This window comes from Salvia hispanica, chromosome 6 (genome assembly GCF_023119035.1).
Source record: "Salvia hispanica cultivar TCC Black 2014 chromosome 6, UniMelb_Shisp_WGS_1.0, whole genome shotgun sequence".
In the NCBI taxonomy this organism is placed as follows: domain Eukaryota; kingdom Viridiplantae; phylum Streptophyta; class Magnoliopsida; order Lamiales; family Lamiaceae; genus Salvia; species Salvia hispanica.
This window is the reverse complement of record NC_062970.1, coordinates 29,194,830-29,211,938: the sequence shown is the minus strand read 5'-3', so window position 1 is coordinate 29,211,938 and position 17,109 is coordinate 29,194,830. Positions and strand designations below refer to the sequence as shown.

Sequence of the window (17,109 nt, the reverse complement as noted above, 5' to 3'; positions counted from 1 at the left end):
TGATCAGTTTTAGTTCCTTATGTAATTCGCCATATCTTAACTTTCCTTCTTGTGCCGGGAAAGTGGCCACTTTCCACGAACACCGGACCGGCCAACCCTCTCGATGACACACGGTCCACGTGTACACTAGTCCGAGTAGGGACTCTCCCCTTGCTGGGACCCGAATTCGATTTCTTACTTTATTTGGCATAGCACATTCGGTATAACCAAACAGATAGGCATCATACATAAACAAAACATTTAAGGCATGACAACATTTTTTTCATAATTTATCATCATAAAACGATACTTTATATTTTTATCCATTGTAGGATAGGAAAGTGCACCTCGTATGCTTCTTACTCCGTATGACAATATTAACTCACTTGGAGTTAAATTCCTTGCGATGGACCTTGTCCAATAAAAGATAATAAACTATTCAGCTTCAAGGAAATAACAATAGCAGATGATGTGTTCTTAGGATATGCATCCTACTTTCCTTCTCTCTTTCATAAACTCATTCACTTTAATTAAATTTGAATATTTAATTATTGGTATTAATTAATCGAGAGATTAAAATTAAATAAACTTGAGAATTCACTTGAGAAAAACATACAAACTCATTTACTTAAATTAATTCAAGAAAATTTAATCTCAAGCAATTAATTTAATAATAAATTCCAAATAAGGACTAATAAATTTTAGTCTAACACTCATTTGATATTTGAAAGGTCCAAAAGTCAAGGGAGCAAAATCATTAGTTCAATTACCTACTGTGTCAAACTAGGCTGCGTAACTTCTTTCTTATCATCATCTATCTCTATTCTCTTTCTAACTCTCTCTCTCTTCTCTTTCTTTCTCTTTTCTAAATTTTCGCCACACAAGATGCAGTCTAGAGTTTCTTCACGATCAGGAGTCCAAACAATATCCGATCGTCACGAAATTTTAACCGAAGGTAAAAGACTCATAAAGCATCATTTTTACCAAAGGAGATCAAATTTTAACGGTCAGATTTTCCAGAAATAATTTCGAAAGTGGCTGTCGGTTTCTACAGTACCAGCGTTGGTTTTGTACACGATCGGAGGTTCAAACATTATCCGATCGTTCTGAAATTTTAAACGAAGGTAAACAACTCTCCTATATTCACTTTGACCGAAGGAAATTTCATTTGAACGGCTAGAGTTTTTCATTATAAATTTTCAAAGGTGCTGGTCTTTCAAAGAGAAAACATTTAGGAGTTTTTCCTACTTTTTATGTGATTCCAAGACTTTGCACAAGTAGTACGTAACTCAGGCTCAACATGAATTTGAAGATTGATTATCTAGGAGCATGCTTGGTTGTGATTCTATGTTCTATATGAATTCATGCTAACATGACATGCTTATAATCATTACCTCGAAAGGATGATAAGAGATTTCTATGATGAGACTTGAAATCCTCCTTCCTAAAGAAAGCTAGAACACTTGGTATCGGGAGGTTGGAAACTTCTCCGTCTACTTGCCCGAAAATAAAAGTTTGGAGGTGAAAGAAAATTTTTGGGTAGGCGTTGGTAATGGAAACTGATACCTTCCTTTATAATCTAACTCTCTACACAAGTTATGGCTACGCGTTTTTCTCGGTTAATTATCCCAACATCATCATTGTTTTCTTTAATTTCATCACGTTTACAGAGGTAGAAATACGGGGAGTGTTTAATGGCGGAGCTCCCGGGATGGTGCAGGTGGTAAAGAAGGTCAAGTCTAGGTACTATTCCTCTCTTCCCCACTTTCTATTTTTTTGCCCATAGGTAGATATATATATTTTACTAATTACCGTGGTCATTTTCTCGTGTAGGAGGTTTTTCTGAAATGGAAGCGGGATTACTAATCGCTCGCGATGTCGAACTTTCTTTTATTGTTGTAAACATTCAAATATTACTTGTTATTTTACGTATCTAGTTTAGTGCATAAATTATGTAATTAGAACGGGGTATTACAAGAACGGGGGATGCAAATTTTGTCAAAGCGTGATCTTCTCTCTGGTCATAAAGTAAAGAAACTGGATTTATGCGAACATTGTGTTTTAGGGAGCTTCATCGCAACAAGTTCCCAAAGAAGGGTGTTCATCGGACCAAGGGGACGCTCGACTACATTCACATGGATTGTTGGGGTCCATCACGTGCTTAATCTATTGGAGGTCACAAGTATTTTGTGTCGATGATTGATGACTACTCGAGGATGACTTGGGTGTACATGATGAAGCATAAAGGTGACGCTTTCAAGAAGTTCAAACAGTGGAAAACCTTGGTGGAAAATCAGATAGGGAAGAAGATCAAGCGACAGAGAACTGATAATGGTTTGGACTTGCTTAATCTCATGAGCTGTTAATTGCTCGAGGAGGGCAAATCTGAGGCAACTGTTCGTCTGGCATTGTAATGATGCATCTGCAAGGGAGAATTCAAGTCAAGGTGGAGATTTGTTAGTATGCCTTGAATCTGCATAGATTATGTTTCATAATTGGGATAGGATTGTATTTCCTAATTGGGATAGGATCTCATGTGTGCCTATTTATATGGGAGTAGAACACATAATTCTGTAATTTGAAATATGTAGCCATGTAATCCGTAATTTGAAATTTGTAGCCACAATCTGAAAACACTCTGAATAATATTTGTTCTTCGTTTCTGCCCATGGATAAAGCCAACGCAACGTTGATGAACCACGTAAATCTATATCTACTTTATGTTTCTATTTTATATAGAACAATATGAACTAGAATTCAACTCGTGTTACTGTTGATAAAGTGTTATGGCATAGTGTGACACATAATGTTATACTCCTCCATCCCAATTCTCATAATAAAAATCATTTTTTTGTCATTTTAATATGGCCACAATCATTTCAGTTTACTATAAATGGTTAAGTACGTAGGTCTCACATTCAACTAACACACTCCTGTTATATTTCATTATAAAACATATATTAATATAAAGAGACATTCAACTAACTTTTTCATTTTTTTCACATTTCTTAAATTCGTGACCGGTCAAAATGGGGACTTCTATTCCAAAACAAAGAAAGTAGTAGAACATATGAATAGAACTATGAGAGGAGTAGGAGGGAATGTGATCAAATGAAAACTCTAAATACTATACAAACTCAAAACTATGATCTGGACCATTGAAAAATGTCAACAGATCACAAAAAAAGCATCAACATGAAAATATCACCAGAATTTCAACAGTAGTCAATGATTGATATTGTGTTGATACTGTGTTGACATTAAAATCTTAAAATTTTATACTGTGTTGATATTATATTGAAATAGTGTTGAAGCTGTGTTGAAGAGTTTTGAGTTTATACAATATATAAGTTTGCATTTTATCACTACCCGGAGCAGAAAAATATCATTTATTTTTTTTTTTTGGTAAAGGAAAATATCATTTATTAATTGTGCTGTAAGATGAAGTTAGAATAGAGGGAATATTAAAGTACAAAATGTCTTTGAGAGTAAAAGAGTGGGAAAGGATAAAAATGTCTTAAAAAGTTCAAAAGTCTTCCGAGCAATATTATTTCAAAGTTCAGGTGTGGGGATATTTTTAACAAATAGGGTTCGTGTTTAAGTTTAGGGACAAAGAATGAAGTTCACACTTTATAAATACTAGTAGTTCGAAATAATTAGTTAACACTAGTTCTAAATTTCTGTATATATACCAGCCCGTATTCTACTTAAAGCAAAACTGAAATTAAACATATATAAATAGAGGCCACAAAGGCCCATACAGTTAAGTTTAGATTAGCAGTACTACAGGGCCCGTGTATGATCTTAGGAGGGCACTACTTATAATATTTTTCTTGAATAAACTATCAATGTTATTATTCGGTACTTTAATTTGTATTAATGTTTTAATAAAATTCTTTCACGAAGCCTGTTGTACTTGCATTTAATTAGTCCAAAGTAGTACATATATGGTAGATATGATGTAGTTACACGATTTATGTATCATAGCTACTTTTTTAATCCCACTATTTGTGTATCATAGTTACTTAAATTATTTAATCTCAATATGAATAAAAGTATACTACTTTGTCTTAGAGTGTAGTGGTAAACTGGTATGGAGTAAGAAATAGGAGTAAGTTTCTAATCAGATTTTATGTCAAATTCTGGATTGGTCTTCTTTATCACTAGGTCTCTTCTATGGAATTGTACTAGTAATTTGCTTTGTAATTATCCTGATTTTCCCAAATGACTTTAAGAAGTACGCCAAGATAGTGGAAGACTTTTTTTGGGCTTAAGATATAAGAAATTAACGTTTAAAGTTTAAAATGAAAAAGAAATAAAGTATATAAGAGAAAGAGACAATAAACCATGAAAGTGAATGGAGTTTTTTGTTAAGTATATAAATGATTCAACTATCTTATAACGATTCAAAATGAAGACGACTCACTTATCATGGGACGGTGAATATTTATTTTACAGTGAGGATAGTTTGTACAAAGTTTGAATGACCATCAAACACCTCCAAATTTATTCCTCCCCTTCTTGGCCGAAATAGTCCACTTACATTCGAGGAGATTATGTTTGAAAATTTCTAGTCCGATAAAATTAAAATCCAATTAGCCCGCACTCGATTAACTTGCAACTCGAGTGGAGCTGACCCAGCGGATTGGACTTAGATGCAACTATTGTCTATTGTTTAGTCTTGTTTGATAGTCTAATTGGACACTTTATTGATGATTTTTATGATGTAAATAATTATACAAAAATTAATATGTATGAGCATAGTATTTTATTAATATAATATTAAATATATATATTTATATATATATATATATATTAAAAAATTTAATTCATTATAAAAAAAATTGAATTCTCACGCTTTAATTTTTTTTTAACCATATTTTATTCTATTTATACAAATCTTAAACTAATATTTATTTATGTTTGAATTTAAGTATATATTTCAAATCAATATTATCATAATTTAAATTAAAATTAAAATATGACTAATTTTTCATTACGTATTGGACAGGGCATATATTAATATTATCGATAACAGTCTGATTAGCCTGTTTGGCTAACTCGAAACCCAATGTATTTTATTAATATAATAATAAATATATATATTAAAATTTTTAATTCTTATAAAAAAAATTGAATTCTCACGCTTTAATTTTTTTTTAACCATGTTTTATTCTATTTATACAAATCTTAAATTAGTATTTATTTATGTTTGAATTTAAGTATATATTTCAAATCAATATTATCATAATTAAAATTAAAATTAAAATATGACTAATTTTTCATTATGTATTGGACATGACATATACTCCCTCGTTCCATAGTAGTGGAGGCATTTCTTTACAACACGGAGATTAAGAAAAAATTGTGTTAGGTGAGTTAAATAAATGAAGATAAAGTAAGAAATGAAAAAGGTATAGAGATGTAGAGAGAATAAAGTAAGAGAGAGTAAAGTAGGTGGAAAGAAATGTGTTAAACTTTTGCCAAAAAAGGAAATGACTCTACTACTATGAAAATGACTCTATTACTATTGAACGGAGGGAGTATTAATTTTATCGATAACAGTCTCATTAGCCTGGTTGGCTAACTCGAAACCCAATCCTTTAGAGTTAGTATTAAATATTTATTACCTGATAAAAATCATTATTTGATTAGCCCGCAACTTGCTGAGCTAGACCGATTGATATCTAACTTAAAATACTCATCTTTAGAAAATGAAAAATGGGCTCCATACCAAAACACCAATTAAGTAAATGGGAGTTCAACCAAAAAGACGAAATCTGCATCACAAAAAGGAAAAAGATACTGCACCCAGAAAAGAAAAAGGCAGTAGGAATATAATACTCCATGTGTTTGAGTAAAAAGAATATCATAACGTGTCACAAGAGGTATCCAATCCAAGTACTGCTGTCGCTTTGATACAAGGATAAATTCTCAAAAGAGAAATGCATAAACCATAATGGAAGTAAATTGACATGAGATGATGCTAACATCAATCAAAAAGAGAATATTCAAGCTCGATGAATGCTGCTTTAATGATAAATATGCTGTGCAATAATAAGGGAGAGGGGTGAAGGGGAAGAAATAAAGCCAAAAGGAGCAATTAATTAACTTTAATAACTATAACAGGGATTGTTAAGGTGTCAGTAGCGACGGGCATCACAAACCAGCACGTATAATAATGTGATCTCACTCGTAAAAACTACACATACCAACTAGGGCCAGGAATCTAGCTTGATCCTGATTCTAGTATAGCACTCGTAACTGAATAACTAAAACACATCTGGGTGAAAACGTCCAGGAAGTGAACCGCTTTGTTGGGCCTGCTTTAGATGCATTGTAAGGGCATAATTGTTGACCTGGAGAAAACATATGAATGACTCATATACTGAACCTTCTTTCCATAAAAATTCATACTATTACGATGATCCATAAAGATAACTTAATGCCTAAAAACACCACATTTTTTCTAGATTCTATCATCAGCATGAGCTTGGTATTCAAGTACAAAACCTTAATAGTACCCAGTGTATTGGAATATTGCACATGCAAGTTGGATGGTCTCAACCTCTTAATTATGTTGTGAATTTGAAATGAATATTTTGTTCATTTGCATATAGCCTGATTATAGCAAGGAGAACAATAATGTAGTTTCACTAGCCAACCAAACTATCAACATGCTTATGACACCGTAAAACTGACCTCGAGAGTCCGTAGTTGCTCCTGGTATTGAGACACTAGCTGCTTCAGCTGATGCAACTCTTGGCCCGTTTCCTCAAATTCCTTCTGTCGTTCATGTTGTATAGAAACTGCTCGCTTCAAAATAGTATTTTCCTGTAGGAGTGCTTCTAGTTGCTGCTTCAGCACTATGTTCTCCTAAAAAGCATTACAATAATGTAAATTCAAGTATATAATCATTTTCCAAATATTAAGTCATGCTGATACTCATTTCGACTACCTTAAGTACTTAGATGAGATTCCTTAAAAAATAATTTACTTAACGAATGTGTCATATATCTTCTAGAGGTAGGTATAAGCACACACCTTTTGGAAGCTTTTTGCAGCCTCTGCAGTAGCATTCGCATAAATAGACTTCTCCAACGCCTCAAGTGCTTGGGACAAACGTGCCTTAGCATCCTCTACACTGGCTGCAGTCAAGACTTCTCTAACCAATAGCTCCACCCACTCTGCTCCATTTACAGGAAGATTGTTTGCACCAGGTGGTTCCTCTCCTGAAGTGACCCCTCCATCATTCACCACTGTACATGAATACGAAATAGAATTATTCATGATAAAGTACACGTTTAGCCAGTTACAAAGCACGCAGCAGAAAAATGGATATAAATGAAAGGACAACTATGAAAAAGAATAGGGTGCTTTCTTTGATGAAGGGTGAGAAAATCAAATTTATGCATTGGGGGTGTGGGGGAACTAAACAAAAGAACACATGGGTTAGTGACATTCATGGCATGTGAAACTTTGAAGCGCTAAACAAAATAATCATTAAATAGTCTAAGGAAAAAAGGAAAACAAATTAAATATCACAAAGAATTTTAAGCAAAGGATGAAAGGATGCAAAAATCACTCAGTCCAGGCGACTCCAGGAGAAGAAGCTTCATGCGTAATCTAGAAACAAAATAAACCAGAACCAGAGTGGATTAAAATGAGGTAGGCCATGCCAAGATTATGTGCCATCATGCCGTACAAAATTCGGAAATGGCAGAAGAACTTAATGGATACATAGAGAACCAATGACGATTCACTCAGTAGGCTAGAGCCTAAACATCTTCATAAATTTAACATCCAATAATTGGTAGCATATACCATGATTTTACAAGAATTAGAAAAGTGTTATTTCAGAAAACATATAGAAATATATGAAGCATAAATTACCAAAAAAAGCACAAAAATTGAGAAAAAACACCTTTAGCCAAAAACTGAGTGTCAATATCCTGGGTAAGATCTGATGAATTTGCGGCAACACTCAATCGAAGATCATGTAATCTTTTGATAGCCAGATCCAAATCATCACCAGACTCTTCAAGGGCCTTTTCCACAAACTAGAAGCCGAAACCATTCATAACGAGTTAATAAGTTTAACATTCAAGCAGAAGAAATAAGAAAAATGTATATCAGATTATGGCTAAGGAGTACTTCCATTCACCGAGTAAATCAGAACCTAATGAGACCCTACTCCACTCACATAGAACGAAAAGCAATTCTCATACAGTCACATCATATTTTGATTATTGTTAAAGTTACTATATTATGATTCAACTAAACATGTAATGGGCATTAAGCAAAGCATTGGGCATAAAAAAATAAGAAAGCATCACATATATTGGTGAAAGTCATAAGCTAAAGAACGATTAAAAAACGAGAAAATATCAACATATATGGATAAAGTCATTAGCCGAAGAAATAATGACTGATTGTACAAAGAAAGTTCCCTGAAAGCCCGGAAATTATCAAAATCCAGCACAAAATCCTTTCAAACTAGCTACTCTAAAACGTTTGCAAATTGCAAGTGTGGTGTGTAGAATAGCAGCAAGTTAATCTGCATATCCACTTAACGTTTTGCAAGGTAAGAATGTAACATGAAATATTTCCTGAGGACGTATCCCCCCATTTCATAACATCAGATAATCACAGTTTGACCATGAAAAGGGAATTAATGGTGCGAGGCCATGTAATTTGATGATAGTATAGATTCCTGAGCCTAAATAACATTTCATTTTCAATAATTAGAGTAATAAAGCCCCTAATACGAATTCCAAATTCATATAGAACGCACAAGTCTACTAATTTAATATCCAATAGATTCACACAAAAGATAAAGATCAAAATTTCACCACCACAGCTTTTCCCCAATCAAAAAAAAAAAGCTGGAAGAACACGTCTAGCTCCGCGAGCGTGACATCAATTTAAGAAGAAATTGAGAAACAATAACCTGTCTGTCCATATCAGGAAAGAGGGAGACTAATTGATCGATGGAGGAGATATAATTAGAAGAAGAGGCGGTGGCCCTCGGCGGAGAAAAATTACGGCCGGGCGACGACGACGAGGAGCAGCGGATCCTTTTAGTGACAGGCGGCGACGACGGCGATTCCTCAAAGATGTTCGATCTCTTTCCGCACACTACGGCAGACATGTTTCGCTAACAAAAAAAGAAAATTTCTATCTCTACTATGTCTCCAGTTCCTCTACCTCCAATTTTCTCATGCAGAATTTGCAAATTATTTCCAGAAAAAATGAATCGAAACGAATCAGATCAGATCAATCGCGATGATCTGATTCCACAACCATAAAGCAATATCCACAGATAGGTTTTCAATTTCTCTCTCCTCTCTCAATCTCTATTTATAATAAAGCAACGCTAAATTGGGAAATTTATTATTGTATGGATATGATTTATATGAAACTTCATTTAGCTTCACAAAATAGAACTACCAAATTTTATGAAAAATACTACTTATAAAAAAATTAGTAAAAAGATATAATCATTTTCTTCTTGTTTTAAAATTTTTTCTTCTTATTTTAGTTAAAAATATTGTCGTCCATTGATGATCTCAGATAATGGCGTTACGCTGTTACTAGGAAAAATGTAATTAAATTGCAGAAAAAAGGGGATATCGTCGCCATAGCGGCCCTCATACTCCGGTCCGACATCATGTGAGGGGGTTAAATCAGGATACGCAGTAGCCCGTTAAGGAGAGGTCTTAACCTACTGGCTGCCAGAAGCCCATCTTCCAAGGCCTTACACTTGTGCCTTAGATTTGGAAGCAACTATACGACAGCAGTGGGATTCGAAGCCAGGCTCATTGCAGCAACATCTGTCCCTCTGTTGCCAACTGCGCTAGCCCCTGCTGGCAAATAGAATGACTATGGGCTGCAGAATTCGGACCCAAATGAGTTTTTGGCAAAATAGGCAATGAGCCTAGCTACGGGTCATTCGGGTGTTTAAATTCCAATTTAGAATACTTCCTACGTCCTATAGAAATATGTCATTTGAGGTTGACACGAATTTTAACGTATAACTAATAAAATAAGAGAAAAAAAAGAAAAAAATAGTTGAAATTGTTAAGTAAATGGTGGTATCCATAAATAATAAAGTGAAAGAAAAAAAATTATTATAAATAGATATATTCTATTTCTATGAGACTGACGAAAAAGGAAATATAACCTATTTCTACGGAACGGAGTCATGAAAAGAGTATTACTCCCTTCATTCCATAGTAATAGAGGCGTTTCTTTTCGGCACGGGGATTAAGAAAATTGTATTAGGTGAGTTAAGTAAGGGAGAACAGAGTGGAAAATGGAAAAAGTACAGAGATGAAAAGAGAATAAAATAAGAGAGAGTAAATAAAGTGTGGATAAATATGTTGACTTTTACTAAAAAATGAAATGACTCTATTACTACGTACCGTTTTTACCGAAATGACAAAATGACTCTATTACTATGAAACAAAGGAAGTAATATTTTGCATGTTCCAACTGAGTTGAGTTATTTTATTTTTCTTTCTTTACATTACTTTATTCGTATAGGACTCAATTGAAACTCCTATCGTGGAGCAAAGGGAGTGATAAAAAATATACTCCGTAACATCTAGTCGTTGGAATTCGTTTTCATCCTACATTATAATTCTTCCATAGCAAGATTTATGAAACAAATGCAATTATCAAACAGATAAACAAGAAAAACATCAACCGCTCCAATCAATTTCCATCAACAACAAATACATTCCTCCCGACCAAGACGGTACAAATTTTATGCAACACTAAAAAATACAAAATGATATATACTTGATTATTCAAGAATGAATTTTGATCTAAACTATTTCACTCGCAAAACATATGATACAAACAACCATATCTATCTCCAATACATATTATAATAATAATCAAGAGACCTAACCATCTTATAATCCTAGTATTTCCAACAAATGAATATGATGAATTTTCGTTCAAATGAGGCCTGAATAAGGATTGTATGCTTGCACCGGCATACCTGTGCCATAAGGGTGGGGCTGGACCCCAGTCACGTACGGGTTCAAGGGTTGATGCGGCCCCATCATCATCATCTGCTGCTGCGGCTGGAACATGAACGGATTCGGCTGGTTTGACATCTGTACGTTTGTTGGTGCAGCCACTGCATTGGACGCATAGAATGGGTCGTGTGCCATCATGGAGTTCCCCATCGGGCCTTGCTCCCATGGGTTGTAGCTCGCGGCCTGGCGACTCTGGTTGTTTTGTCTGATTGCGTCGTCATATAGACTGTCTAGTGTGAGCATGTCCAGCCCTCCAGCCTTTTCAAATAAAGAGTTCAATTGGTCAGTGAAGAATGCTTTAAAAGGTAGATGAAAAATCGCTGTGACGAGAAACATACCAATTTGCTCGTTGCAGCAGCGGTATCATTGGAGCTTGGTGCTGTAACGAGTGCTAGCTCCCAGCCGGATGCTCCATTTGAGAGGTTTGGTCCGGTTGAGGCAGGTTGTTCTAAAACACGTGTATTGGCAAGAAAGCGAGCAGTTACAAAGACAGCATTGCAAACCATATCCAGAACTTAAGGCTAGTCCAGTGTAGGTGACCTAATTTCGGGTTTTGAATGTTTTATAAATTTGTAGCTATAATAAAACCATTGTGATTTGTAGGGCGCATGTCATTCCTTGAGTCATATGGGGCAAGTAAACGCTCATGCCACATCACTTTCTCAGTCCTTTGAAAAAAAATTAGCATGCCTATTTTACTCAATTTGAAAACTATTGCAACAACATTTTTTTAAATCTGTTGGAAACTAAAATCAGATCAAAGTTCGTGAATCTTTAAGCAACTAAGCCTTGCAAGGTGGTGTTATAGTTGTAAAAGGTTGTAGAAGTCGTGAAAACTCGACTAAAAATAAGTATGTTACTTCCATCAATAACCCTTTCCTTCATTAGTTGCAGCCAAGACATAGCCCGACACAGCTAAACCCGGCTCGAGGAAAACTTACCAGTAGTAACAATTGCCAAAGCCAGAGAATTCCTCTCATCCAGCTCAGTTGCGGCAGGAGCTGGCTCATTCAGGCCCTACACAACGAACGATGCATACAGTCACTCACCTAAATGCTGGAAATATTAAGACAGGAAAGCTGAATGAACCAGTATTTCCATGCATAAAGTATACTGAATAATCACCAGCAAATCGGGCGGTGGTTCAGAAGCTGGAGTCTGCACTTTGACAGGTTCAGGTTCTGGTTCGGGTTCAGCTGGAGGTGGCGACTGCCGATGCTCATCTTTTACCTCTGAACTCGTTTTGTACTCAATAGCCAAAATTTCCTTAGGCTTATCGTCACCCTGTTTCATGTGAACATATATAATACTATATATAGACATGCCTATATATGATTTGGAGAATTTTGAAGATCAGTACCAGATCTTTGCGGGCAGTGGAAGCGCGTGGTGCTTCTCGAACATACTCTTCCATAGTTTGCAGAAATGATGCTGGTGGCTTTATCATTCATCGCCACAATAACAACATGAGACACATATTGACAGCTAATAGAAGTGATGCAGTTGGCAAAATAGCATTCAGAGGCCAAACCTGTTCGATCTTGATAAATCGCTCTCCACGCCCAACATCAAGATTTTTACATATTTCATAGAATTCTGACAATCTCTCCGCCTAGAAAGTCGCATTGCAACACAGTTAATTTGGGACAAAGTCTTGCTTTTTTAATGCTGCATTATACATAACTGTTTGAAGGCTGTACCTGATTTCCAGCTCTTCGATATATATCCAAAGCTTTAAGAGCGTCGTGCCTTTGCATCTCGAAAAACTGTCGGAAACGAAGGTCGTAAGTATGTTGCCAACAAAGTAGGAGATATTTGTAGTAAGAAGTCTTTTGTCACCTTGTCAACCAAGTTAACTGTACCATCACTTATTGCGCTGTAAATTTTTATGCTTTCTGAAGCAACCTACGAGAGCAAGGAAAATATAGGTAGAGGATTATAGACAGTCTGTATAAACAAACTTTTATTGGTGGCAAGAGTATAACTGGTACTCACCATGGAAAGTGCTAATTGAATGATGAAATTATGAAGAGCTGCTCCTTGTGGCTGCATTTTGAAAATGTCGCACTTCAAGTTATTAAGGAACGGAAAGACTAAACGAGGATGTCATTATTTTAATCCACATGTAACAGAACCAATTTGAAAATCGATATGAATAATGTTTACAAGTGATCTACCATCATTGAACTGATTAACTATGGATCTACCTGACAGCCAATCACACGATGAAGAAGTTGCTGCAGAGCTGGTAAATGCTCGAGTAGGTCTGGAGTGTCGAGATCTTTTGTTCTCTGCAATTCGATAAAATATATTAAAAGGTAGAACATCAACGAAATCTATCTATGTATGAAACTTCTGCAATTGATGATACAAAACTCAGCACTTAGACCATGATGAAATAGAGTTTCATCAGTATGTGAAGGAAGAAAATAAATTATTTGGACAAAAACAAAATAAATGTATATTTACTAGAAAAACCTACCGGACGGTCTGTTTCTATGTCGTATTTTAACACTCGGTAGCATTCCATCCTCTCCTCCAAAAATAGAGCATAACAGCGTACCCAAGCAGAATAATCCCAAGCTGCTCAAAAGATCAAAATGCAATACAGTAATGAAGAAGCCTATTCTCTTTAACTTTCTATAATGCTAAAAAGAAAATGAATCCATACCGTTAGGGCTGGAGTCATCCTTGAAGTGGGCTAAGTTAAGCATATGACCTCTGCTCCTACCATAATTAATGATTTCCTCCTGGAATGTTGGGTCCACCTCTGTTAACGCACGATGTATAACAATTAGAGTCTTCAAGGCAACCTATGCAGTTTGAAAATAGAAATATACATGTATCAGAACTAGGCAGTACATTCTTATAACAAAGACAAGCATCACGATGTTTTCATGATGTAAGCAGCATCTCTAAAGCATGAAATCGTTAATATAAACATGTTTGCAGAATTTGCAAACATAACTAAAGCATCTATTTGCAGAATTTGACATCACTGTATAGGTGGCTTGATATTTGAATCAGTCAGAGAACAAAGACAATTCATTTATGGATTCTATCAGGAGAGGTGCGTAGATCCAGTCTTGAACCAGATGATGATAGAAATCTTTTGACATTTTTAAAAACAAAAAGTGCTGATAAGGAAGGCTCAGGAAAGGGATGTAATAAAAAGGATAGCCCCTAACTCATTGGCATAAACATTAAGCAAGTTCATCAAACATAATAAGTAGTAGTAATACATAACCATACCATTAATTCTAACAAAAAATTTCAACACTTAACTTCCATGTTGCAATTGGAACAGGAGCTACAAACTAAATTGCCATCCATCTTTTTAGATACCTACAACTATCCATGAAATCATTATCATGCAATGATCGACATGGTCATGATCACATACCGCCCAATTATGAGTCTTTGCTAGTCTTCTTGCAAGGGCATGTATACAATAGGCGACATCAGCTCGAGGCCTGGTGGCCGATACAGCAGCAAAGACGGCTGGAAGTCAGATTGCAGATACAGTTAAAGACGTCACCTTCAAACTCGGAATCTAATCAAACGCGATAAATAAAAGTATGTTAAATATTTTATGAATAACAACCTTTAATATGCCTCTCTTTTGCAGGGCATTCAACATGGTTTGTTGCCTTAACAATGGCAATGTCCAACTCCTGTAAAACAGGGATGAAACAGAATCTTTAGCAATCACAACAGAATGGAACTTTTGATTACACAAGAGCACCTAAATAATACCTTGTAATCGCTGTTTATTTTCGCCAAGCTAACAGTCGTGGTGTCCTTGAGAGCACCGAGAGTTTTTCTTATACTGCTCTGTGTACCACCTCGTGACATTGTGTCTCCAAATTCTATTAACATGGATTACATGAACTAATATATTACCACTGCTTACTTCAATAAGTACATCTCAGCTTTCAATTAATTCTACAATAAATGAATTTATAAGTACAGCTCATTCTAACAAATCCACAATAACGTGCTTTTTTTAAATGTCAAACATCTACAGATAACAACTCTTGAGAGATTTAAACAATTTAAGTATCATGTTCCCATTGCATTTCCTCAAAATAGACTAATAAATTCAGCAATACTTCATTCAGTCAAACAAAGTAAACCCTAACCAAAATGAAGAATCGAAATTCGAAATACCATAAACAAAGCTTATTGATCTTTACACATAAATGCTTTCATACACTGGATTGAATCTCAAACAAAATTCCACCACCACAAACGCGGATTACTCACTCGAAACAGTGAAACAGACAAAATTTGTAAAATAGAAACACCATTACTCGTATGCAAGGAGAAAAAAAGGTGAAATCAGAAGCAAGAAAACTATTCTCCACAAAACAATGTGCAATTAGACATAATAACACAGAATCTGCATAAATTAAACACTTAAATATAGATCACTAACAAACACTGATTCAAACACGAGAAAAGATCTAAAGCAATAGCAGATTTCACCACAAACACTCACCTTTTTCAGCTCAAATCCTTCCTTCACAGCCTCAAACGCAAGAAAGAAAGAAAAAGACAGAAAACACCTTAATCAGAAGAAGCAATACAGAGATCAGGAGCCGAAAAATGTTGTGACTTTTAGCTTGGAAATGTGGTGGAGAGAGAGAGAGAGAGAGAGAGAGAGAGAGAGATGGTGGTGGTGTTATTTGTTTGTTGTCTGTAGAAAAAGAAAAGTCTGTGAGTCTGTTCTGGTTGGCCGTCGGCGTCATTATTTTCAATTTTTTTATTTCGATCACCTATTAATTATATACTTTCATTATTTTAATAGTAACTAATTATATGTTGATAACTTATTCTGTATGTACAGCTTCTATATTCTGTCCCTGTCTAACACTAACTTAATTCGGAATTTGAATAATAGATCGATCGTTTTCTGCCAAAACAAATTAAAATAGTAAAACAAATTTGGACTTCACTTTTAAGATAAACATGTTTTGGATCTGCTTTTGTGATTTTTGACATTTTTCTGATGAGAATTTCTGAGTGGGAAATAGACAAAAGGATAATATTATTGTTGATAGTAGTAATAAGATTAAATATAGATGATATTTTCTAAAAATAAGATTTTATTTATATTTTTCGGGCATTTATAGATCATTATTTTCTTGAATTTATGACAATATTTTTTATTATGCTTTGAATCATCTGATGGAAAAATCATTTTTTTAATAGTAATATCTTTAAGAGGAGTTTATAAAAGATTGTATTATTTGGAGATTTGATCGGATGTAATTCAATTTCATGAATAATAATGAGTTATATGAACTGTATCGCTCTTGGTATAAGTTGTTAACTTAAATGCTTTGTATATATGAAATAAAATATCGAATAATTACATATGCGAAGGATAATAAAACACTGAAGAAAATATACTCCATATCAGATAAAATTAGATAGAGGCAGTAATTGATAATAGGTGTTATAAAAGCTAGTACTTGGTACAGTTCAGTAAAATCTCTTTTTAAATAATGCTTTGGTTTATTAAGAATTCAACCACCAACTATTTGTTAAAGATTTTTAAAATATGTATAGCACAATATAGCATGTTAAATATTTTATGCCATTCTGCTTTGTTTTTCCTCTCTTTTGGAATTTCTTTTATATAGTACGAGTTATTAAATTGGAAAACTATGTATGTGGTGATATTTTATTGAAGGAGATATTTTAAGCCTGAATAAATACAGTATGACCATGTTTGTTTAACGCAAAAATAAAGTTGGTAGGAAATTATTACAGGAAAATGAATTCTAAGAATATGATAGTATTTAACAATTTTATTTTTCCGTGTTTAAAAAATTATCAAAAATTATAATTTTATAGTATTTAATTCAAACACTAAATAAAAAAAATATAGTAATAAATAAAATTTTCATTAATAAAGTAATAAAATATTAATAAGAATCATATAATCAATTCAATGATTTTAAAACTAGAGTATAGGCACAATTTGAATAATTTGATTAAGAGTTAATTAGTTTATAACGTTATAATAATATAATCATAGGGGAGTGATTAATTGCTAACTACTCCCTCCGTCCCA

General features: G+C 34.3%; 2 protein-coding genes and 1 long non-coding RNA gene across 4 annotated transcripts; 1 reads left to right on the top strand and 2 right to left on the bottom strand.

The window, feature by feature from the left end:
* The first annotated feature begins 767 nt into the window (after positions 1-767).
* On the top strand, positions 768-2,642 carry LOC125197028. Its single transcript, XR_007171981.1, has 4 exons — positions 768-934; positions 1,000-1,103; positions 1,650-1,722; positions 1,813-2,642. It is a non-coding gene; the product is annotated as an uncharacterized LOC125197028 (long non-coding RNA).
* A 3,422-nt stretch (positions 2,643-6,064) lies between these two features.
* LOC125196997 lies at positions 6,065-9,336 on the bottom strand. The gene is made up of 5 exons (XM_048095687.1): positions 8,930-9,336; positions 7,904-8,039; positions 7,024-7,238; positions 6,682-6,855; positions 6,065-6,338 (listed from the first exon to the last, which is right to left on the bottom strand). Exons 1-5 carry the CDS (start codon positions 9,128-9,130, stop codon positions 6,252-6,254), a joined length of 813 nt encoding a protein of 270 aa, XP_047951644.1. The 5' UTR covers positions 9,131-9,336; the 3' UTR covers positions 6,065-6,251.
* A 1,331-nt stretch (positions 9,337-10,667) lies between these two features.
* LOC125196521 (putative clathrin assembly protein At5g35200) lies at positions 10,668-15,726 on the bottom strand. 2 transcript variants are annotated; one of them, XM_048095068.1, is made up of 16 exons: positions 15,529-15,726; positions 14,784-14,972; positions 14,632-14,701; positions 14,431-14,528; positions 13,699-13,840; positions 13,510-13,610; positions 13,235-13,318; positions 13,023-13,073; positions 12,867-12,932; positions 12,728-12,793; positions 12,559-12,639; positions 12,388-12,465; positions 12,153-12,311; positions 11,969-12,044; positions 11,366-11,475; positions 10,668-11,285 (listed from the first exon to the last, which is right to left on the bottom strand). In XM_048095068.1, exons 2-16 carry the CDS (start codon positions 14,904-14,906, stop codon positions 10,944-10,946), a joined length of 1,647 nt encoding a protein of 548 aa, XP_047951025.1. In that variant the 5' UTR covers positions 14,907-14,972; positions 15,529-15,726; the 3' UTR covers positions 10,668-10,943. The 2 variants fall into 2 exon arrangements, with proteins under 2 accessions (XP_047951025.1, XP_047951026.1); XM_048095069.1 differs by having other exon boundaries at positions 14,784-14,896.
* Between the last annotated feature and the right edge of the window lie 1,383 nt (positions 15,727-17,109).